The following is a 26600-nucleotide window of genomic DNA, read 5'->3' on the forward strand; positions in this document are numbered from 1 at the left end:
ACAAATGATTCTCCACTAGTAGTGCTACTTAAGCTATTTTCAGCAGCAGAATATAAAAAATTGTAAGTGAAAATCCTAATTCGTAAGAAACCATATAATATCCTGATTCTAATTAAAAAAAGAAAATTAGTTAATTAGGCCCAACCTTACTAGTCAATACTGCACCTCATCATTACTATTAAGTTGGCCATCTAGCGGTAATTATTCACTTAATCAGTAGTGTTCGGTCATTGTAGTGATATTTTCTTTAAAATTTCTATTTTGATGTCTTTTAGCACAAGCATTTCTCTTTTTTACTTTTTTATATTTCATGGAAGTTGTTATAAATTCAACTATTTCCATTTTTCTTTAAAAAAAATACCTACAGTTTTTTGATCATTATTGCCATTGACGTGTTTGGACCCGTATTATTATATAATACTTTACCCTCATATTTATAATCAGCGTATTTTACCTCACTCAGACACTCGAAGCCTAATTTCTTTGCAATACGTTGTGAAAAGTTGCTTGTGCACCCACAGGTCACAGCCCCTGCCTTAAGTTTCTTAGCAGTTTCGACACCTGCAGACATTAGCTGAAATCCTAAGCCCTTTCCTCGAAATTCTGGAGCGACGCAAAGCGTTAGTAAGTCTACAATGCAATCTGTGTTCATTTTCTGAAATGGGTTCCCTAGAGGTTCATTAACTGCTCTCAGAAACAGAAAATTCAGTTCCCGCTTCTGTCCTCGGTTAGGGTCAGGCGTGTATTGAAATACTGGTTGGGGACTGTACACGGGCGACACACTGAGAACTCCTGCTAAAGCACCTGAAGATTCTTCTATAGCCACTAACGTCACTCCATTATTGAAGCGTCGTTTACAAGAGTCGATGAATTGCTGGAGTGAAACAGGGTCCTCTGCGAGGTTAACGGATTTGTTGATAGGTTCTTCTGTGAGAAAATGCTTCACCAGAAGGTTTATCACTTGATCATACATAGACTCTGTTGCAGCCTCAATTCTAAATCCTTTGGTTGCACATGGAATTGGTGTAACATCAATTGTTGCAGACATTTTGTTGTCGAACACACCACAACCCTGAAACATATCAAGAGCTGTCAGCAAATGTACAACTACCGGCAGTGGCACTATGATTAACTTATTCCTGATTACACAATGTTGGCTCCGTATTTTCCGTGTAAAAGAACTCCTCTCTTTTCTATGGAGATCAGCAAAAGAAATGAAACTGAAGTTAGAAAGTTTATTATGGCATTTTAGGTTCTTGGCATTTATTTTAAAATAAATATGTTGAATTAATTAAGTGTGCTGGATTGTAGGTATTTGATTTCCAATATTAAAAGCAACGTTGTTAAAAATAACTTCAGAATTACGTTACAATTATTTATGGTAATTGGGAAATTCTCTAATCCTCCGGATACATTTCGTAGTTTTGTTCTTTTTTAAATATAGATAGTCCCCGCGTTAGGTAAATTCATTCTTACGTAAGAAATTTCCCATATAAGTGAAAATTACAAACTGTACTTTCTGTACATCCGAAGTAAGAGGTGAAATTTTAAAACATTTTTGAGAACCATCTAGTGAGTGACGCATGAACTAATTATGTAATTATTTTAACTAGTGTGGAACTATTAGTTTCGTATTCTTTCTTTACGATTAATGCTGTAACAAGAATTTTGAAAAAAGAATCAAAAGTTTGCCATCTTGCTAATAATTAGTTTTTGAACCAGGGGCCACAATTTTTGAAGGGTTCAAATTTTCGTATTTTCTACCGAATAAGCACATCACACCGAGTTATCAGATAGTTTGGGTTTGGCTACACTATTTGTAGCTCTCCAGATATAAGGGCTACAACAAAATCATTGATTGAAATATATTTGATCTTTTGATTTGTTCTTTCATTGCAGTATTATTAAACAGTATTTTTTTTCTATTTTTACAGCATGTTTGCAAAAATCTTAGAATATAATAAAAGTTCGATATACCCAAAGATCCTTGGAATGATGTATTTACGTAAGTGGAGGATTGTGTTGATAACGGAGAAATAGTTGGGGAAACGAATTACGGAGCAGGCATTTTATTTACATACTAATAGATAAATGTCACATAGGAAAATATGACGCCAACGCCATCTAAAGCCTATTTTTCTTTTTAAAAAAATAGTATTAATTTCATGTAAAGTATTATGATATTAAAGAATGAACAGAACATTTCAGCACTTTAATCAGAACTACAGATGGACTGTTTTCTATCCAATAAAGCTCACACTTATAACAGCTGCTCCACAATGCTCGGTCATGAGAAGAAGCATTTATACCTAAGGTGCAATCTGAAGAGGGAATTTCGCTCATTAGTCAACTTAAAAGTACAATTATTTTCTGAACACAATGTTTTTTGTTTTTTCTTAATGAGTTGACAGTTTATAAAGTAAAGCTGATAGCTTAAATCATAATTTTATTCCCACTGGAATATGGAGAGAAAAATATACAACAACGAAGAATCATTCAACTGATTGGGTTTGCAGGATCAAATTGGTATGGATATGAAACTGAACAACTGTGTAAAAATTAAACCAAAACGGTGAATAAGGGTCTGTGACAGTTGGATGCATTCTTTTGATGAAAGTGATAGGTACAATAGACAAATCAGTAAAAATGAATAGGTGTAAAAAACACTTTGTGAGTTTCCTCTCCCTCAGTGTCTCTCCTCCCACAGCAAATAAAAAAAAATCGGCTTATTTTTTAAACTAGCCAAGGAGGGTGTAGTGTACAGAGTAATTATGTACACAAACAATATCCTGTGCTCTTGTTTATAAATATCGCCACATGGATTTACTACACACCACAATGTAACCAGGGCCGTGTCGTGGAAAATCAGCGCCCGGGGCGAGAGTATACGACGGCGCCCCATACATATATTCTAAACAATTTTTCCTATTTTTTCGTTTTTTCTTCCGAATTTTTCGCCCCCTTACTTCGGCGCCCCGGGGCCCTCGCCCCACTCACTCTCCCCACGGCACGGCCCTGCATGTAACTACTATGACTAGCAGAAGACGGACCGCTGGCACCTCCTATGAAACACATGACGACGGGATACCAGCAGCGCCATCGCAACCTTCGAGGCCTATAAATTCAATAGCAACCAGAGGACCAGTACCAGTTTTCTGGTATCCCTACTACTCCTTGCTTCGGAGCATAAGAAAAAACCTAACTCCAAAGCCTCTAATCTGCTTTGGGACTTTTGGGTATTCCTTTCCTCCTGACGTAGTTTGCTTCGGAACTCTGTTCAGAATCCTATCATAGTTGCCTGCTTCGAGGTTCTTTTACTCTTAATCCTCTCTCTGCTTGCTTCGGAGCACTGGGGTTTCCTTCGTCACTCTGCTTAGCCTGCTTCGCAGCTCTGTGGAAATTCTGTTCTCGGCCACAAGGTCAAGGGGACGACCTAATTTAAACCTAATAACTTAAAAGAAAACAATTTTGTAGTATTTTCTGTAAATACTGTTATATAGTGATTTTTTATACAATAAACCGGTGGTGGAAGCAATTCCAAATCTTGTTTTATTACCAGCTCTACCTATCAGAAAGTTTTACAATAGACTTGAAAGATGACGAGATAATAGTGATATCATCTCGGAGTTCATAAATCATGGTAATATGGTAAAAGAATTGTAACAATAATTAGTGGCCATATTAGATAATAGGGAAGGAGGATTCTCCAACTAATTTTGTCAAATAATCGAGCTCGCTATGTTTCCAGATGGTTTGTAATAGGTTAGAAATTGAAGCACATATACATTAAACAATTTTGGTTAGCAGGGGCGTACGCAGGGGGTGGGTCCTGGGGGTCCGGACCCCCCCCCCCCGAAATCCCGACTTTTTGGTAAATGTAGTCTACTTTTAGAAGCAATTTTAGAAATATTTATATAATTTAGCCTCAGGTTGTTTTTGGACCCCCCCGAAATGCTTTAGTCCCCTCCCGAAATAAATTCCTGCGTACGTCCCTGTTGGTTAGGTAGTTTGATTTGATATATGAATAATAAGGCGTAACGTGCGAGAAATCTATTTTAAAGTATGCTCGGTCGATTGACAATATACATTCAACGTGTGTGTACAAAACATTAACAGTTTCCTTCTTAAAACCTCGGCAAGAACGTTAGGAGAATCTCTGGTATTTTTTTTTTTTTAATCTCCTCTCACGAAGAAAGCAGACCACATATTTTGAAATACAACCAAACAACATTCAACAGAAAGACAGACACAGCAATTTGTACTTTTCCTATAGCCCGTGACAAATATGTAATTTGGCGTAGTTACTAATCAGAAATCTCGAAAAATTCCCCATTGACAATAGCTTACAGACATAGTATAACCTGTTTACAATGACTAATTCGAGACACTGAAAGAAATGGAATTTACGAGTTAATGGGACATTGCATACGGTATTTACAACAGTTTACCTAGAATAGGATAAATCGTCTCTAGATATACGTTCTTCACTTCATTGATTTAGACATTACTAATGACTTTAGATATTTTAACTTAGTTACAAAACAGCGGCGGCTTTTGAGGGAAGGCACTTCGATAAAATGTTAAGTTTTATTGCTGTAAGGTATGGGGCGAAACCTGAGCTAATGTACAATCGCTGTATACAATTATCTGAAGTACTAAGAAGCTTTCTTCTCTTTGTAGCAATAATTCTTTTTACCGAAGTGACATCCCTCTAGAGCCGCCACTAGATTTAATTCTGCCAGAGGTAAAAGTCATCGTGGTCACAGCTACAGTGAGAAACATAACTCAACAGTTAACAATAAGCACATTAAATTCAGAACTAACAAGAAACAATGCAAGTGAAAATTTCAGAGCTTACTAAAAAAAAGGCCACATTTTTTTGAAAGTAAATGCAACCATATAGGCTAGTGCGCAGTAGCCGAACTGACGTCTCGCCTGAACCAATGAGCACATCATTTTTGTCTAACCTCCAGTGAAAAAGTCTCTTTCTACAGACAAATAGTGAAACAATTTAAGAAGGTCCTCGCATATAAAGAACATACAGAATGTTGGCCGAAAGCGAATTGCCTGATTTAAGACCAAAGACAAAGTTTAACCGTCAGCTTGACTTCCGCGCACAAAACTTATAAAAACATACTTATTGTTTATAAGTAGTACAGTTTCAAAATAATATACTTCGTTATGTAAGCTGCACGAAAATCTTTATTATACAAAAGAGGAATGTACAGTGATAACATATTTAAGCTTGACAAATGCCAGACTAGTTATTACATAAATATAAAATTTCAAGCTCTTAAAATACTTTGCACAAGTTAAAATATTAAGTATATAAAATTTAAGCCAGTCGTTCGTACAAAAATGCGTATAAAAATACTGCAATTATAAAATTATACTGACATTTAAACGTCAACAAATACTTTTATAAAATTATATAAATTTTCTCACTTGCTTAACAGTTTAATAAATCATATATTTAAATATAATAAATATATTCGTACGTATATAAATATAGGAAGACTATACATAGATGAAAATATAATCTTGTAAAATATATAATAATTCATAACCAATTGTTTTATAGTTGCAACGTTCGAACGCCGTTCTTAATGTGTGATCATTGTCATGGACGTCCGCAAGAAAGATAAGAGGGGGAAGATGGGCTGGAATTCAAGTGAATCAAAACTTCAATTAAGTTTCCAGGTACGAAAAATAATTTCCAAACTTAATTTCCCCCATAGGTTCTTTATTTCTTTACGTTCTGTTGTAACAGTACCTGTATTAATGATACTAGGCGGTAATCAAAATATGAAACCATTCGTCTTTTCGCTAAAACTGTGTTCTGAATATCGGGATGGTACCAGACAAATCAGATTCTGTGTGACTCCTTTTCCTTCCCCTATCCTGTGCTCAGCTTTATACGCCGAAAGGTCATAATTATTTTTCAAGAAAAAAAGAACTCCAAATTTTGACCCCTTTTGGGAAAAATCCTGCAGATGCCCATCAGCGTTGTGCTTACGAAATATGCCCAGCCATGAACTTGATGGATTGATGAGGGGCAGTATTTCGAAACACAATTTCATCATCTATTTTAAACTCGTCAAACCTTACCTCCGCGAGTTCTTCTAATCCAATTTTCTTGGCAATAGCTTGAGAAAAGTTGGATGAGAACTCGCCTTTGATGGCTCCTGCACCTCGCTTTCGTGCAATGTCTAGAGTCGATCGAACAAGACGCCATGCGATCCCTTTTTGTCTAAACTCACTGCTCACGGACAAGATATTTAAGTCCACAATTAGATCTGTCTCATACTTTACGAACAAATCTTCTTTCACCTTATTGATTAACTCTGTTCTAAGTTGCGTTATCTTCTTCCTTTTGTCATTGCGCACCTGATTCAATGGTAGCAGTCCGTCCGTTAGCAAACGATTTCCTTGATCACAGCTTCGTGAAAACAGAAGCATTGCTAAGCCAACAATCACTCCCGTTTTCTCTTCAACAGCAATTAAACACACGCAGTGTGGGAGAAACGACTTCAGTTTGTCCCTCATTTCTTCAACGGTTTCTGGATCTTCCGCTGTGCCTAGGGACTTGTTCATCGGTTCTCCACGCATGAAGTGCTGATTGATGTGGTCCAGAACTGCGTTGTGCTGCTCATCGCTGGCAATCTCTATTCGGAAACCATCGAACCTTTGAGGCAGGTCAATGCTCAGCTTTCCAGGGGTGGCCATAGTTTTCCATGCACCTATCGTCAACAGACAGAGGACTCGGTTACTACAAATTTTAATAGGACGTTTTATTTTATGTGCAGTTGTGGGTTATTCTAAAAGAGAAGTGCGAATTTCAAGGCACTGCCTTTGAGTTAGTTAAAGGTCTTCCTTCCCTAATCTCCTCCACATTCTTAAACTTTTAAGGAAATATAGAATATGAACAATTTAGGGAGTGAGCCAGAGGGTATTTTCAATAGTCTATTCCAGATCTTTTCTTGTATTACAGAAATCTGGGTGAGCTTTATAACGTCCAAGAGACTTACATTTCTCCACTATATGAAAGGTTCATTAAATAACCCTTTTTACAAGTATTAACGGTTTATTTCTTAAAGTGAAGGCCATCCCATTTCGGGACAGTCCAGAAAGGTCCAAGGACTGTGTATGAAGATAAAAGCTCCACACACACTCTTCATTCCTGCGCTCCACTCTCTTTTATTTTCACAGGTTGCCCCACGTACTCAAGAGGATGGGTGATCATCAGAGCCATGCAGGAACAAGAGAAAATTCCTGGCCGTACCGGGATTGAACCCGGGTTACCTTTACTGACTACATACCCTACTATAACCACACTGTTTGTTGATACTGAATTAGTTCCAAAAGATAAGAAAAATGGTGAGGAGAGTAGTGGAAGACCCTTAAAACATGGGCTCCCGAAGAGGGGCAGGGGTCCGCCCCCTCTGTAACGAAAATGTATTAATATTTTTTAATACAAATAAAATTCCAAACGTAATATAGCAACCAAGGAGATGAGCCCCTTGTCTAGAAAACATTCTTCGGGCGCCCATCCTTAAAAGCAAGAATTTACAAGAAATTATACAGCAATGGATTCACAAAATATTACTAGAAAGGTATAAGTACAATCGTGCTCTTCGTCCCGCATATAGATTTTAATGGGCGCTTCCGCCACGAACTATTAGAACAAAACAGTCTCTTTCATAGGAGAAAGAAACGTGAATTTGTATTCATTTCCTTCATCCATTTATTTCTAAAAACCTTCAGAAAGATTGTGATATACTATCATAATACGCAAGTTAATTAAGATTTGTGTCTAATCTAGGACGATATCGTTGCAAACCAGCACAACCTTAAGGGACTACCGTACTTTGCTGATACAGCCCACCGCGGCAACTACAACTCGCTTACTGCTTTACAAGATTTTAAACAAGAGATATTTCATAGAAGTTGCTAGGATGTCAGTAAGTTAAATCATTTTTTTATAACTCCATTATTTAAATCAGGTATAGCAATAGGCCACTGGCAACAAACGTGATCAACATTTTCAGCGACAGAAATTCTAGATTACGGTGCTTCTGTATCAGTATCAATCTATATATATAAAAGAGAACGCACAAATCCTTTGTGAACTCATCACGCTAATACGGCTGAACCAATTTCTTTCATTTTTGGGGGGTTATTATGATTTGGACCCTAGATGGTTTTTATCATATCACTTTAATTTTTAATTACCAGTGTCTTGAGATAATTGACCATTCAAGTGTCCATACGTACAAATCCTTTGTTATTAGTTCATCATAGGTAAAAATAAACGTATTTATATGCAACCCGCATGACCATGTGACTCGGCGGGTTAACATAAATGACAGGCGCTATAATGTTAACATTTACTGCAATTTGAAAGCGAAAAAGTAAAAATTATCTAAGTAACAAAGTTTATTGCGTTCCGGGGTGACCGCAGCGAAGCGGGGTGAACGCTGCTAGTTATATATATAGCGAGAGAGTATATTTTAAGACTTCCAAACTATGCTATGCATTAGTGTCGGAAGTTTTACAGAACAGCTAGGTCTGGCCGTCTGCCTGTCGACAGGTATCAAAACAAAAACGGAAAGAAAAACCAAGAAGTAGCTTTTTGCAATCGATTCAGCGTCCCAAGAATAAGTAACAAGCATCCCCTCCATTAACCCTCTATTCAAATCGGAAGTGGTAGAAATCAACCCTTTCCGGTTTTAACGTTCATAGCTATAGGTCACAAACGGTAAGAGAGAGCGACAAGTGCTTTTCAGGATTCGATTCCGTATTTCGAGAGAAGATACTGTCACCACCATCTTCCCTACAGAAACCGAAAGTGGTTGGAATTTGCTAGTATTCCTGTTTCAACATTCATTTCCATAGACCACAAACGGTACGGGATATCAAGAAGCTGTTTTTCAAAGGTTCAACGTTCCAAGAATGCGTTTTGTCCCGAATTTTATCTATCTGTTGAAACCGGAAGTGGTAAAAATTATGATGTCTCTGTTAAAACACTGCTAGCAGAATGAATAGAACTGAAATAATTAGCGACAAGCAGTTTGTTCATATGGATTGAGTACCTCGAATATGTTTCACTTCTGATTTTATTCCTTTATTGCAATCGGAAGTGACAGACATCAACTACCACTTCCGGCAACCTCCATACAGCAAAAACACTAAAAGATGGCGAGTATTTTTTTTAAAACGGATTCGGCGTTTGAAGAACAGGTTCTATGTTTGATCTTATTCCTCTATTGCAACGAGTAGTTATATAGATGTAGGCTAATACTTCAAGCTTGAGGAATGAATTTCGGTAGTTTGGAAGTTTTCCGTAGTTACACACGGTGAAACGAAACTGACTTGTTTAATACTATTTACGTATATTGTCAAAGACAGTGAAACATTTGGTATTTTTTATTACATTCAATTGTGTGGTCTTTCTGAATGCTTTATCTATTAATATCTTATAACTCTCTCTTGGAATTTGCTACTCTTCTAATAACGTGTAACTATCAACATCAATGAAATCCCATCTTCATTTAATGTTGTGCACTGGCGGATCCGGGGGGGGGGCGAGAGTTTGGAGCTCTTAAAAGTAGCTCTAAGTAGCAGTATTACAATCCCCCCAGAAGTCCATCCTGGTTTCGCCCCTGTTGTTGTGTAGGAAGTGCAATTAACGAAAATAAAGAATAACCGGATCATTTCATTTATATTAAATGACGGTAAGAACACTTGAAACTAGGTGTTTTGCATATACATTGTAACTTGTCTTAAGCAACCACCGCTGGTTCCGCTGAAAACTGATGCCAACCCCTATTTAGCTGGTTGGATTGGATTGGAATTTAGCGCCCCTTTCAGCGACGAGGCTATATGAGACGTGGACCTACAGGTTAACATGCAGCACGAACCAAATGAACTTTCATCGGGAATCAAACCCGGGTCTTCTGAACCGAAAACGCGTACGTTGAACATAAAACTCCTATTTAGTGCTGTGCGATATTTCAATATACATGGTGTTAATGAACTATACTGAAAAACTGTAACAGGTGATTCCTCATTTCAAAATAAGAGAAAAAAGTTAATATGGACCTGTGGGGAAAAGTTCATAGTTTCAGAGCTAGGGCTGTCCAAAATCATGGAGAAGCTGAATTTCAACACGCGCTATTTGAAATTCGAGAAACCTCAGCGTGGCGATCCATATCACCGTAAAGGAAGTCATACATGCGCAATCCAAAACTACACTTTCCATCGATATACAATTGGTGTGCAAGGCTTTTCCTACAGCTATAATTCCCAAACATGGTTTCAACAGAGTTTTCTGATATCCTCTGATTTCGAGGTGGGTCCAAAGTAAGCGAAAGGTAAGCGTTTATATCAGTGGACAATAATTGCTTTGGCTAGTAATAGTTGGAAGTGTTAACTCCATGATTCCTCGTGTTCGGAATAACGTGTGGTGCATTATCTTGTCACAGAATATTCCACATTATTTTTTCACGTATAAGCGAAAGAAATTCTGAAAATACTTAATTCAATATCTCAACATATTCCAACGATTCATAGTCCTTACATATCGAAAAGGTCGTTTCTGGATGCCTGTTCATTTGCGCTTCGATATATGTACAGTTAGAGGGCTGCGTGGATATTCCAATATATCGATCAATCGATTCCGAAAATTTTCTGACTGATATAAAGTTATTTTTCGTTAAATCGATATATCAATGAAGTTGTGGTATTTTGACGGTATCGATTTTTCGATATCCAAACCGGAGATCGCACAGTCGTACCCCTATTAAGAGACTTGGTCGCTTAATACGAGGTAAATATATATCAAAATGGTAAATATATAAATGTATATCATGGTAAATATACAGAGTGGCTCAAAAGTAGGTGTACAGTCTTGTATGTTTTATATATGTAGGTATGTATACCTGCTTTTGGGCCACTCTGTATATCAGGATAGTGATTTAGTACTGTACCATATCGTCGCCAACGGTACACATACGTATGAATGTGGTTAACTACTCCTTTGAGAAGAAAAGGTTTGAGCTGGAACTTGGACCCTGTTCATTTTGAGTTTAACGTCCCCGTTCCGCAGCGAGGCTATATGAGACGTGGATCTACTGTTTAACGTGGAATCCGAAAAACATGAGCTTCCGCCGAGAATCGAACTCGGGTCTCTCATGCCATTGGACACTGTTTAATCCCTTACATCTACGTACACCAACTTATGTCTTCCACTACCTGGCATTAAGTTCACTGTTTACAAAGAAATAAAATTTCAGATACCTGTTTCGTACTCTTTTTGTGCTTTTTCGTGAATAATTATCTTCAAGTGTATTTATAAATATGGGGAGTAAGTCAAATACGTGCTCTTTCATTTTACTTAAATCGAAAATTAAAATTGACCGTGCAGTTTTTAAAACTGAGATAACCGTAATACATTATTGTCATCCAATAGAAACCTTCGTAGCCCAAAGATGTCTCAGGGGAAGGAAATTATTTCTCTAATTACGTCAATGCTATGCGGTTACTGTTCACTTTTTCCATACGGAAGTCCTAAGTTCGATTCTTGGTGGGAACTAATGTTGTCCGGAACCCCGATAAGTTTTTAAGGTACATGTATTATCATCCTCGCTGTTGAAATCGAAAGTTAACTCAGAAACGACCAGCCTCACAATGCTGGTTCAACCTCAAGGTCAAGTTCTGTATTTCTGCAGGGAATCGAATTATGCCTCAGACACTCGAAGTCACGCAAAGTAACAGCTTGGCTACAGGGGGCCACTCCTCGAGAATACCATCTGTTCGTCTAGAACCCCTTATGGCAAGTAGCATCTAAGATTTTTTTTTTTAATCTAGTAGTTACCGAACAACGAACTACGTAGTAACATTCCAGGCCGGTTGTCATTTAATAGCACACAGCACTCATATCCAATAACAATTGACTAAGTTGTTGCATTCTGATTAGATGTACATAATGACGTCTCAAGGCTATCAGAAGAATGCCAACTCTTGCAGTGTTGTCAAGTGTCTGAATTTATTACTTCACTTTCAGCATCAAGAAATAGACTTAGTTTCACACAGAATCCAAAGTACATGCAAATAAATCCAGAAATTATAATTACAATTTGGCAATATAGTTGTAACAAATGCTGTTTCTGAAAAGAAAAGAAGTCCTGGTACTTATCACAAAAACGTTATTCTACATGTCTGGTCGGCTGCTTAAGAAAGCATCTAAATCTACAGAAGTTAGCGTCAACTGCTTACTTTATACAATACTAGCTGAAATATCCATTCTTCGCACGGGAGATGTATTTGGAAGTTAACGCCTGTAGGAGTATCACCATTCACCTCTGCGATCACGAAAACTATGGATTTGACAGTAATATCGGTCATTTTGGGTTACTCTTACGTCCCGGTACCTCCCCGCAGGTGAACGCTGGCCCGATCGGAGTTTTACCATTAATCTCAGCGACCGCGAAAACTATGAATTCGACACTAATATCAGTCATTTTCTACTACTTTCACATGTTCCGGTAAACGTCCCACCCTAAGACCCCCTGGTTCGAAATTTAAAAAAAAAAACGCTTCGTCTTGGTCTGGGGCCTGGACCAAGGTACCCCTGGCCCAAATTTGGTAACTCTCGGTCCACTTGTCTGGTCCACAGGCCGCACACAGACAGACACACACACACAGAGATAAACAAACTCTTTATTTTATTTATATTAGATAGATACTATTCTTCCAGTCTTGCATTTCTTTTAAAATTTAACGTCCCATGATTAGATATGTACGGAAGCTAAGAGAAACACTGATGATGATGATGATGATGAATGAAATGTTGGAATGAAGAAAGTAGGAGAAAATGGAACAAGAAAACACATGCACACGCTGTTTTCCCACCACAAACCTAAAGTTCATTCAACGAACCTTCTGATCCTGATGTAAACATTACAGAAAGTTATTACTCCGCCAGTCATCGGATGATTGGCTATTGGTCAGCGCTTCTTTCGAGAAGCACGTGCTTCTTTCGAGAAGCACGTGCTTCTACCCTGTCGGTGTTTTGCATATTCCTCGCACGCAGCCATACTTTAAACCGTGATTCGCGCGTAAGGTGGGTCAAAGCCACTTTCTGCGCATGCGTATTCTCTTTTATTGCATTAATTCAATTTAGTTCTTAGACACCGTGTTGTTTCTGTTATATAACTGTAAGGAAATTGCATTTCTGGTAATGAGCCTTACAAGCAACATAAACATTGAAAAACAGTTTATTTGACAATGGACTATTTTCTTCTACCGCATGGATGTTCCAAGGTTCTTTAACCAATAAAGTGAAACAATTACCACGTGTATCTGTTTACATGAGGTACTGAACGTTCCTTGAATAAACTATAACTAGCCTGGTGCGAGCCCAGGAATCCCACACGCCAGAGAGCTCCTCCGTGGCTAAGCGGTTAGCGTACGCGCCTTTGGCGTGGGAGACCCGGGTTCGACTCCCGGCGGGAGCTCATGTGGTTCGGATTCCACGTTAATCAGTAGGTCCACGTCTCATATAGCCAAGCTGCTGAACGGGACGTTAAACAAAATCAACTCAACCCACACGCCAGAGGTGGGTACAGAAGCACTGAGCCACCGCGGCTTCTGAAAATATATATAAATTGGAAATCCATTTCTTAAATACAAAAAAAAAGTTTTTTTAATGCTAAAGAAATCGCATTTCATAAAAAAACAGAAAAAGTGCCAGTACTGTCTACACCAAGGTGACGAGAATTTTCACTTGCGAAAACGGGACGCATACGAATCGGCTACGGAGGGAGGGGGGATATCTGACTTCCAGATTGCATTTTGGGACTCAGCGGTGTTCTCAATTTACAAAATACACAAGTAAGAGTGATAACACACCGTTTCTAACTTTACGTGTACCACACAACAAATAATGGTTCCGATTGCAAGTTCCACACAACAATTCTTTTAACTAGTTGAACACTCAGAATTCCCACTCAATTCCCACTTGAACCACGAACATTCAATTCCTCTTTGAAAATTCAGAAGTTCTAGACACGGCTGAACCTTGGCAACGAGTGTTGGTACGGAAGAGAGTAGAATTTGCATTGAGGATTTATATTTTGAATAATAATTACGGGACACCTAGATCATTTTTACTTAAAAACGGGACATTTAGGTGTCCCATTCGAGAATCAGAAAAAAAAACGGGACAACGGTTGGAAAAAGGGACTGTCCCGGCTAAAACGAGACGTCTGGTCACCTTGGTCTACACTTGCGTTCTACTTTCGATCAGGGCTAAAAAACGAGCCGGAAAAAATCAGTGCTACTTTCGATATGTAATTAAAAGCAAAGAAAGAATATATTAGTGCTGTGCACTATAATGCTGAATTGTATTCGAAACACAAACTGAGTATCTAGAGCTCAGCAGACATAATTTAAAGAGTTACAACTTTAGATATGTGAGGACAATTTTGAAACATTGAGAGAACAAGTGGCGTAACAGCAAAAGGATGAGGAAGGGGTTGAATATTCCCCCTAAAATCAATGTCATTGACTGTTAACCATATATTATATGATGCTACTGTATATTACCTTCACCGACTATATCCAGTGGCGCCCATTCCCGTATAACTTTGGGGGTCATTCAGATTTATCAGATATCATCCAACACATCAACGAAAATTTTAACAAATATGTCAGCCCAAGCAAACTTCTCGGAGGAATCCGTCCCCCCTCCAAACCCCAGGATTCGCGTCCATATCTGCATCTAGTTTCTTAATATATGTATACAATATGAGACCTTCCGAGTAGCATGAACGAACTCAAGAAGAATTGCGTACAATCTGAATGCTCGAAAATTGAATTTAAGGCTTAGAGTAGCAGGGGCGTAACTACAGCGTGACTGGACTAGCAAAAGGCCAAGTACCCGGTACATTTGTTTACTCAAGCGTTCTTACTATTAAAGAAAGTAAACACATCGTGTTCATAGCTTTAATTATTATAGTGCATAAGTTAATATTGTAACGAAGGCAGATTATTTCAATTTTTTGTGTAGCCAATGCAGGTAATGAAATGTCGTAATGAAGTAATAGCAAGTGTTTTATGGGCACAATATGTAGCGGTAGAATATACTCAGCAGTTTCTTTTTGTCCAGCATAAATGATCAAAGTGTAGCTCGAAAGAAAGTTGGGCCGAAAGGTATGACATTCGACATACTGGGTCATATTACGTGCAAATTTTGCAAGTATACAACTTCTGATATGCCATACAAATTAGGGGTAAAATTGATCCCCAAAGTGTAAACTCGTAGTACATGGAGAAAACAAGCTTTACCCCCCACCATCTCAATAAAATCAGAAAATGAATGTGGGTAATACATATCATCTCATCATCATCATAGGTATTCTGCCCTTATTGGCAGGTTACTTGCCGCAGCTGAGAAGCTTTCATGCTGCACGGTCCTCCGCTAACCTCCTCGTTTCCACGTATTATTCTTTCTGTTTTTATATCATCCATTAACTGTATCCTCCTTCGCCACCTCCCTCTCTTTCCTGCTACCATACCCTCTAGCACGTCCCTCATGATACAATTTCTTATTAGGCAATGTCCCAACTAGCTTCTCTTCCTCTTCTTAATAATATCTAAAAGTGTTCTTTCCTCCCCACCATTTCTAACCACCTTTCATTCGTTTTCGGCTTAATCCAACTAATTCTTTCCATTCTTCTCCACACCCACATTTCGAAGGCTTCGAGTTGTTTTTCATCCCTTTTACGTAATGTCCACATTTCCACCCCATACAGTACAACACACCACAGGAAGCATTTTATGAGTCTTTTTTCTCAACTCTCTATTCAAGATCCCACAAAACAAACTCTTCTTCCTCCTAAAGGTTTCTTCCTCCATTCCTACCTTGCTTATGATTCACGTTCGCACTTCATGTCATTACTAAGAATACTACCCAGGTATCGAAAACTATTCACTTGTTCTATTTTCTTCCCTCCCACTTTTATATTTGACACAGACAGCTTCGTTCCAATCACCATGACTTTGGATTATACATATGTAACTGACAAAAGGTAAACCCCCATAATGTACCTAAAAGAAGGAAGTTCATATTCGACATGTAGAAAATAAGATACAAGAAATCTTTCTCACAAATACTTTTTTTAAAAATCTTTTTCCTTTCGTATTTTCTAGAAAAGAAAGAAGATAAGTCAGTAAAGCAAACAGTACTGAATGATATTGCAATGACTAATGAGAACAGCTGAATCATTTATCTTCATGGTCATTTGGTTTCAGCTGCAGATCATGACATAATACTTTATCTTTATTGATAAGATACTGTTCTGATATAGTACGTATTTTAGAGTTGTTTTAAAGATTATTCCATTGAAATAAACACCGATTTCACCATCCATTTTTTTTTTTTAAATATCATTTGTCTAATTTGTTCTAACAATTTCATTTAGTTTAATTTCGAGAAGCCCGGCCGTACCCAAGGGATTCATGGACTTTACTGTTTTACCGGAGTTTAACGTTCCTTTTCCTTCAGCTTCGAACGCTATTTCAGAAGTGGTGCTGAAGAAAGACTATGGGAAGAAAACAGCACGAGCACTCCTCGGGAATCGAACGTATAGCATTCCACAAGACGGAGTTATTCAACTAAACTACCGGGAGTTAGCGACCACCAAGGTAGAGGTCTGCACGAGCTCAGGCCGAGCACGCGGGCCGGATACGGGTCTACATAATATATATCACTTTGGGCTCGGGCCACAAATTTTTAAATATACAACCATATTTCTCGGGCCTTTTCTGGTCTAACTTCGTAAATATACTGTACAACGACATTCATTGGACTGTACTTTGCGGAGAACTTTTAAAGCACAACTGCAAAATTAAACCTCTAATTGCTGTAAATAAAAATACAATTTTGCATTAATTAGTAAGTTTCTGTAATTCGGGTTGATTGCGGACTCACTTGATTATCACACAAGCTCGGGCCCAGCCTGGTCCTAAATGCTAAAACATATTTCGGACTCGGGTTGGGTCTCACATGACAAATTCACGGGCAGAGTCGGGCCCGGGCTAAAAATTGCGGCCAGTGCAGATCTCTACATCAAGGCGGCAAGTGGTTATTTGGAAGATGTGTAGTCAACATAGCTCCTTCATTACAATTGTTTCTGGTTTTCGGTACTGGAGCTCGCTACCTCTTAATTCCAATATTACTCTCCAATATCTTCACAATACCCGGTTTACGCTGCATTATTCTTACGTTTAAAGATGTGTATCAGGTATCAGCATGTAGCTCTCAATGTTTTCTTTTATTTTTGGTAGTAGTGTCACATAGCACCACGAGTTATGCGACGTGTCGCCCACTCCTCGACGCGTAAATTTTATAGAAGTGTCGTCTCGATTTCGAAGAAATATTTATAGTTTTGTCTCAATTCTCGAAAAACCTTTTAGATCTCGTCTTGATGTGTAAATTTATATACAAAATATAGCCATAATTTTTTTCTCTTAATTTCATCTAGAACTTATCATAAGCTTTCCGGTCACGAGAAGTCTACGAAGGGTGTGCTATAACAACATTTAAACCATATTTATTATTGGTGTATATTGTACACTGATTTGCATAATTTTATATACTGATAACTGTTATTCATGTATTACCTTATTAAGTAATAGATTTTATACTATGAATCCCTTAACATACTATGAAATGAGTGCTTGAAATCTAATTGGCTGAATCAGTATTGTGCATGAGACTAGATATTTCGGCAGATTCTCGCTCTTAGCAGAAAGGCACACGCTGACGTCATGCATCAATTCGCTCTAGGCAGTGGAAGAATCACTTTTTAATAGATGGGACAACCAACACGTACTTCCGACATTGTTTATTGCAAAGTACGTAAAAAGAAGTTTTACTTTCGAAACTATTCGAAGGGTTCCAAAAAAATATGCTACTTATGTAACTCAACAATTGCTATCTTTTATGTTGATCTACAAACATCACAACGGAGGAGAATAATGTAATCCTTGTCTAAGTTCCTTAACAAGAAACTTTTAAGAACAAGTTGATGAAAGGTAAAGAAGGTTTCGAATCTTGCATTTCCGTTGTCACCGGAAGTGACGAAAGGACTTGATTCATTATTCGGCACCCTCTAATTATGAAACTATGCACTTCCGATCACAGGTCCATATGAACTTTTTTAAGAATTATTTTGATATGATGAATCTATCCCCAAAATATTGTGATAAAATTTTTGTAACACCCTGTATACTGCTGAACCCCAAAATACCTTTTATATACTAGAAGTTAAATGCACTATAGAACAGTCTGAGGCTAAGGAAAAACTATTAAATATATGCTGGGACGATTTCATTAATAGACAGCTTATCAACGGGTGGATGGGTGTGGCAGGTGAGTCGTCTCCGGCCATAAATTGCTTAGGGTTGGTTGCAAGATGCCATAATCCACCACTGGGCAGGCGATTGCAAGAAAGAGCCAATACACTAAAGAGAGGATAACATAAATATCGTGACTTGAAGTTATGTTGTCAAATCTCACGGATATGCAGTGGTGCCCACTCCCCCTTATGTCCATGACGCACCCCCCCCCAATTGTCTATCCATAGGTGTTCTTCCATGAAAAAAAATATTTTCGATTAATTTTTACACCCCTCAAACATATTTATATAGATTTTTACCCCCCCCCCAAATATTTCAATGACACAGTTTGCGTCATAGCCTCCCTTTGTGGGCACCCCTGCGGATATGAATCATGGTTGCAGACCCCATATTAAATTATTCTGTCGTTCCTGACTAATTAATTCCTAATTAAATAGTTCCTAATAGTCGTTCCTAATTAAATTATTCTAAAACATTTTATTCTGTCGTTCCTGATTCGTATCCAGAAATAAATGTACATTTTAAAAAATATATTTCTTTATATTAATTGAGAAAGCACGTGACTTTGTGATTACATTATAGACCCGCCATTGACTAGAATACTATTTACTGAAGAACAATCCCTGCACAAGAGTAATGTAATCGTAATTTATTTTAGCTCCATTGGGGGCGGTTGTCCCAATTGGGGGAGCGAGACGTCGGAATATGCTTGAAGAAATCCTGGTAGTGTGCACGGAAATTATGTTTTGACATATACTGTATTTCGAAGAACTGATTCAGTTCTAAACTCTGGGCGACTATGCTATTGACTTAGCTCGTCTGCAAACACTTAGATGACACTGAAAAACTTGTTAGCTGCTGGAATAAATGTGTCACAGTGTGAGGTGACTTAAAAAAAAAAAAAAAGTGTTGATGTTCCTGGAATGCACTACTTTGAAGCTATAGTTAAATTCTACATTCGCCTTAGTTGATTTATTACGCATTCTGAATGTAATCTGCTTAAGTCAAGGAGTACATTCAGTCAAACATTTCATTAACATAACATGAAATACCAACAAACTAAAATGTTGCATGCTTTTGTAGAATTAAAACAAAAGAAAAGAAAAGGGGACAAAAGAATTCCTTATTTGTCGTCAGTACGGAATGACTACGGGAATACAAAAGCTAAAAGAACAAAGGATGATTCATTCATTGCACTTCCCTATGAAAAAAAAAAATTCCTCATATTCATACCTTAAACAATATACTTAAAAGTGTCGCGTGAAGGAGATCCTAAATAGGCTGAAATGTTTTATTAGGTTGTCTAGAAAGTATTGAGCTTTATGAGGTCAAAGTTGAGAATACTTTTATTGCGATTGGAAAATAAAATATGAAAACATACATGCACCATTTTGTTAGATGACCTCGTGCAACTTTTCTGTGAACACCATAATCTCATTGATATGAAACTTCTGTAGTTTCTGGTCGATAAAAAGTGAAACCTGTTTTTTTTTTTTTTTTTACATCCTTGTTTTTAAATTAACATCATTTAGGGAGTTCTGCAGAAACCGAAACAAATGATAATCCGACGGTGCCAGGTCCGGGCTATATTGTGGAAGGATTAATATCTCCTGGCCAAGTTTTCACTACGTGTCATAGAGAGCAATATTGAAACTGGAAGTGGTGGTGGATTCGAAGCACTTCCGGTTTTTAGTAGAGAAATAAGGGTTGAAATATAATATATTGTTGCATCGCTGAATCGATTTCAGAGAACTACTTGTTGCTGCCATCTATTACAGTTTTCGCTCAGATATATGTCTACAGACAGACGGATCGACGAACAGACATAACCGTTCTGGACTTATGGAATATGCATGTCATAATTTAGATGTCTAAAACTGAGTTTAAAAACTATAACAAGGAATTATACAGAAACAAAATAAGTACTGCTTATTTAATTCTCTTTCCGTGTTATAGCGGAAAAAGTTATGTATATTCATTGAACTACTACAACAATAACATTCGAAAATAATCGCGCAGTGAAGGGGGAGCGGTACACCTGAAGAACCCAGTGCCGTGCCTTGGTAAATCAGCACCCGAGGCGGGAGGTCGACAGATCAGATGCGAAGCGCCATGATTGAACGAAGAGTAAGAAAAGTTCCAAAAATAAAACCTGCTTTTCCTTGATTTTGACCATTTTTATATCACTTTTTTCCTTCCATTTTTATGTTTTTTTTCTTTTTCCTTACGAATTTTGCGCCCCTTTACTTCGGCGCCCGGAGCCGTCGCCCCGCACACCCCCAGAACACAGCACTGAATGAACCTCTATTTATTGTAAATGTTACGAAAGAGAAACTGTTCATAATTTTAGTATGCCATCTTAAAGTCTATTCCAAAAATTATATTTTCGTTGCTGCTTGTATATAGGGCGACCATATGTCAGTATTTATGCGGACATTCACACTTTTTGAGAGTTAAATGTTTTAGTAAATCCTATTTAAACTCCTCGCTGAGCAAAACTATACATTTATTGTAAAATAATAATAATAATAATAATAATAATAATAATAATAATAATAATAATAATAATAATAATAATGCCGTGTAACAGTTCCGTCAACTATCCACTTGGCTTCATTAGACACTATCTTAAGGTCTGATGAAGCCAAGTGGATAGTTGACGAAACTGTTACACGGTATTATTATTATTATTATTATTATTATTATTATTATTATTATTATTATTATTATTTACAATAAACATAGAGTATTGTTTGGCCCAGAGACTAGATTTATTCGGGTTTAAGTCTACTAAACAAAGCTTTTATATGGAAAATAGGACATTTCACGCGGAAAGACATGGTTGGCTATTTACAGTGGCGTCTTTACGATTTTGTTTCGGGCTTTGCTAACTTTCGGGGGTGGGGGCTTTGCTTGAAAATGTGCAAATTCTGCAAGATATTTCATATACTTTACTATAGTAAGTAAGATTTCGGTGGATTAAGCCCGGAAGCCCCCCCTAAATACGCCACTGGCTATTTATATTCAAAGAAGCGATTGTTAAAAGAAATCAAATGTACTGAAAAATGTGAATAGGCAAAGTCAACATGATGTTGTGTAAGTATTCTTGTTGAATTATTATTTTTCAAACATTTCAAGAATTTTTCATAACGGTTTAAAAGCCGAATTACGAATGAAAAATGGAATTTATCATTCTTGTGTTGAAAGCAGGCACGCACCCAGAATTTTTTGTTAGGGAGGGTTCAAACTTTGTGGGGCGCGACTGTACGTCTACGTAGTATGTTAAATTCGGAAGTTTGAGGGGGGTGTCCGGATCCGTAGACCCGGGCCCGTATCCACGGGGGCAAGGGGGCTGGCCCCCATAAAATTTCACAGTAGGCTTGCAAATGAACTATAATATGGTGATGAAGTATAATATGATTGGTTCGCCCCCTCCCCCTAAATTTTTGGGCTGGCTACGGGCCTGCGTAGACCCCCCTGTGGTTGCGCCCCTGGCTGAAAGCTATGTTTATATTAGGAATTAGCCATACGGAAGTGTGTTCGCATTTTGCGATCTCACAATATTTAACCATATTTGCATGGAATACTTTTATATACATATTTGTTCTAATGATGCCTCAAGCTTAAAAGGCCACATTCCGGCGAAATTAAAATACCGCTAATTTTACAGTAATTATAAGATATCCTCAAATAGATCAAAAGATTATTGAAATGTGGAACAAGAGCGCCCTAGACAATATTATTTTGCGTGAGGTACCGTTATCACAAGTCACCTAGTGGCTTTCTGTTTTCAGCCGTTTAGAAACGCGAAAATAAATGCCGATTTTCAAAATGGCTCGAAATCGAAAGAAGATATCATATAATTACTGTAAAATTAGCGCTATTTTAATTTCGTCGGAATGAGGCCTCTTAAGAAAATATGATAAAAGATTATTTGTATCTTAAACTGTTATATAAGGCCTAAAGTTCAATCTTCGTAGTATGGAACTTCGGATTTGTTGATTTTTCGATTATTGTAAGGCAGATACTTTCACATGCAATTATGAGAACTTCTTATCAAAGACAATAAATAAAATTTTATCACAGAATGCAATTAATGTTATACACACAAAATATGACTTAATTGCTTCTTAAAACAGTTACTGTAAATGACTCTTTGAGGTCTATCACGACATTTTTAAAGTTCATATATCCTTTAAAACAGTGGTTCCCAATCTTGGGGACGCAAACCGCGAGCAAGGAGAGCACAAGCTACTGACAAAAATACATTCGTAACTGCAAATATTACAAATGTCGTAACAAAGAGGAATTAAATGAAACACTGTTCAAAGACCAAGTAACTATTGAGTAAGCGTTGTAGTTTCATTAAAACAAAGCTGACATAATAATAATAATAATAATAATAATAATAATAATAATAATAATAATAATAATAATAATAATAATAATGCACTAAAATGGTATGCAGACGTTTTCCTAAAATAAATTTACTAGAGGATGGCAAGCAGGGGCGGATCCAGGACGGACTTCTTTGGGGGAGGGGTTGGAATACTGCTACTTTTAAGAGGTTCAAACTCTAAGATTGGTTTTATTTATATATATAAAATAAGAAAGTTTCCTCTTCTGGGGGGAGGGTTATCGCCCCGATCGCCCCCCCTGGATCCGCCACTGATGGCAAGTATGTCGCTTTTTGGCTATTTTCTCTTATGGTTTGTCACACTGTGATCTATATGCTGGCGAAATTGATAATGACTTAATTAAAAAAATATATATATCCTTATTTGCTGCACTATAGTATAGCCTATATTTCGTTTTCTACAGTGAACTGAAAGTTCATTCAAAGGCTTGCAATTTGGTCTGCTGTACAAATTGAGGTCGGATATGGACTTTTGGATTTCGGGTAGAACAACGATGAATTTCGAAAAGGTACTTATTGAAGCTTATCAACAGTGGCGGTTCTAGCCCGAGGCTAGAAGAACATAGGACTCCCCAGGTTTTTAGTATCTAAAATTATTTAAGGCATTATTTATATATTTTAGAAAATTTATAGTACACTCATGATATACATATCATAGTCTGGGCTCTCGCTGCCCCCCCCCCCCCAGATTTTAACTTCTAGAACCGCTACTAGAACTCAAAATGTATTAGTATGCAAAAGTAGGTGGTAGCGCAATGGAGTTTGGCGGTATCATTGAAGCACTTCCTGAAATTACGATGCTTCATCAACCTGCAGTGGTTGAAACGAACACTCAAAATAAACTCTTGTAAAGACAGTAGAGAGGATCACGCGAAATGTATGAATGGGATATGGACAGGGTTGGCAAAAAATATGGTTTTTATTTAAAAAACCAAAAAAACCGGTTTTTTTTGGTTTAAACCAGGTTTTTTGGTTTAAACCAGGTTTATTTGGTTTAAATAATTTGCTCTATATATTTATATCATATATGGACAGGAATAAGTTTGTTTCGCCTTGATGTTATTATGCAACAGCCGGGTTATGCTGGAAGGGGTCACATAAGCTTAAAGCGGAATAAAAACTGCTTCTCGAGTTACATCCGAGAGAAATTGTCCTCCATTTGAACTCGGAACCAGGACTAATTGGCCACAAATGCGATACGTCTGTCGACTCACTCACGAAGGAATCCTGATAAAAATACGTTGTACTGATCTTTACATGCTTCTTAATATAGCTCTCAAGAGTCATTTCAGAAGGACAAAAAGATAAACAGTTGCACAAGTGAAACCATTATACTGAATTACATATGGACAATTTCAAAGCACTACGGAATACAGAAGAACTAATTTAATTCAAGTTAGTTAACAACGAATTTAATTGGTCCAAATTAAAAAAATACAACGACTTAATTTGCATATCACAAAGATACGAATTATTTGAGTCCACTTTGGCTCAGACTCATTTATACATAAATAGATATCGAAGATACTTCTCATTTCACTAAATGCCTCTCGTGGGGTCTGTATGACCCTCCCCCCCACGCACAAAGTACGGCATTTTGATGTATTTTATCAATAGTAAACATTGAAACAAAACAATATTTAGAATGTTTCTTTGATTGCAATTACATAACAATAATAACTACAAAAAAATCACAAAACAAACATTTATAAACTTACATAAAAAAAGTTGCTTTTGTGGTATAATCTTTTTGAGTAATGAATGGGGAATTTAGGTCTGAATATAATACGAATAATATACGGAAGTGAAACGTGTTAACCCACAAATGTGTGTTCATCAAGATTTTACAAACACTTACACTTTTACGAACATTTTCGTTTTTTGGTTTAAACCAGTTTTTTTTTTAAAAAAAAAAACAGCTGGTTTAAACTTTGGTTTAAACCATGGTTTAAACCACCTTGGTTTAAACCAGCCAACACTGGATATGGATATACACCGTTAAATTCACCATTACCCGTTAAGATATTAATGGATTGGTTTCATTAACGCGCTGGGCCGAGATAATAGTTCCAGCTATCCATCGCAAGAAACAGAATTTTAAAATATCCTTACATGTATTGGGTTTGGATTATCGATGATCACCGTTAATGTCGCAGTTATCCGTTAACACATTAACGGAATTGCTTCATTAAGGAATTCGGTCGAAATAATTGCTTTAGTTATCTATTGCAAAAAAAAAAAAAAAAGTTTTTAAAATATATCGCATCCGTTTACGAGTTATCGTACCGAGTAACGAGATGATTCACAGTGCAGAGGAGCAGCCACTGGGGGTTCACTGGGACCGGATCCCCGCCCCCAAATTTCGTAAACTAAACTAACATTTGTAGAAGCACTTGAGGAATGACGGATGTGGGCTAAAGATTTGATTTTGTGCCTCTGTATTCTTTCTTATAAAAATAATCTTGTTTATCGCTTTTTCTAGAAAATGTAGATGGCAGTAATTAACTATTATCGCCTTTTCAGGTGCAGAGTAAGACAGGTTTAATATTACATAAACGTATTCTACCCCCCCCCAAATAGTTTGGGCCCCTCCCAGAAAACATTTCTCAGTGCGCGCATGTCACAGTGTATATCCGCTTGTCGATCCTTTAGTCAAAACTTTCAAAACTCCCTATCAAACCCCCTCGTCGCCCATCCCTGCTGCCGAATTCGTGTCGAGCTCCATTCGCTGCAGTGATAGACCCGAGTACGGCATCGGCTGGAAGCTCACCTGGTACAAGGGCGCCGATCCTGGGGGGGCGAGGGGGCCCGGGCCCCCTACTGTATTTGTGAATATACAATATTTGGCATTATTTGAGTGCAATTAGTCTTAAAATCTTCACATGTATACCTTCTGCATCTGAATGGAGCCCCCCAAATTTACAGAGAAATCGGCGTCCTTGCCTGGTTGGGATCTCACGTTAAGCTATAGGACCACACACTACAGACTGAGTGATGAAAACAGGTTTTGTCTCAATCACTGAATTTCTGCCTACGCCACAAATAGTCACGATAGATATGCATAGATAAACGCATTTTGATAGATTAATAATTACAATAGTATTAATATTATATGACACAATTTCACTAAGTATTTTCAGTTTTACAGCTGCTAACATGCCACGGATGCCGCACGAGATGCGTATCTCTGGAAGGATGGACCTGTGATGACATCATGATAAAAAGCAGGATGAACGACGAACAGTGTTTCCATATAACATCCTCTGTAAAACTTTGTTTTAATTTTAAAGCATAAATAGAGAAAACTTAATTAACATTCCTAAAATGATTTCAGAAACGAAGCAGAAAATTAGTATCAGTTGCTGTGACACTGTTTCGAGGCAGAACGGAAACGAGCACAGTTTTGTACATCTCGAGAATTCAGAGAAGTTATTACGCTATCACGCAAAGCAAGCTGTCTGTTACATAACATAGGCCAATTATCTTACATCATGCATCCAGAAGATGATATATGAAGATGAGTACAAATGGATTATATGATGGAATAATTTCTATCCCTTACCTGTTAAGTTGAAGGCTGGAGGCCGCTGGCTTTCAGATTCAGACTCTGTCTCAATGAGAAGTAAAAAACAAGTTGCCCTGTTTGTCCTTGAGAGTGATTGTGGCTCCACCACTGAGCGACGAGTGACTCATACCAAGTGGAATATGCAGAGTCTCGGCCACAGTGCCACGCTGTTCTCAGCCCATCTGCAACATGTTG

General features: G+C 37.6%; 1 protein-coding gene across 1 annotated transcript; it reads right to left on the reverse strand.

The window, feature by feature from the left end:
• Positions 1-122: 122 nt before the first annotated feature.
• Positions 123-26600, reverse strand: LOC145676734 (uncharacterized). The gene is made up of 3 exons (XM_081747545.1): positions 26403-26600; positions 6016-6740; positions 123-1072 (listed from the first exon to the last, which is right to left on the reverse strand). Exons 2-3 carry the CDS (start codon positions 6724-6726, stop codon positions 362-364), a joined length of 1422 nt encoding a protein of 473 aa, XP_081603671.1. The 5' UTR covers positions 6727-6740; positions 26403-26600; the 3' UTR covers positions 123-361.

This window comes from Thermobia domestica, unplaced genomic scaffold (genome assembly GCF_964235325.1).
Source record: "Thermobia domestica unplaced genomic scaffold, izTheDome1.hap1.1 HAP1_SCAFFOLD_313, whole genome shotgun sequence".
NCBI classification, from domain to species: Eukaryota; Metazoa; Arthropoda; class Insecta; order Zygentoma; family Lepismatidae; genus Thermobia; species Thermobia domestica.

Coding starts and splice junctions, on each gene's coding strand:
- LOC145676734 (XM_081747545.1), bottom strand. CDS start 6,726: ATGGCCACCCCTGGAAAGCTGAGCATTGACCTGCCTCAAAGGTTCGAT. Junction 1,073..6,015: donor TCATGGCTGGGCATATTTCG/TAAGCACAACGC, acceptor GATATGTTTCAG/GGTTGTGGTGTGTTCGACAA.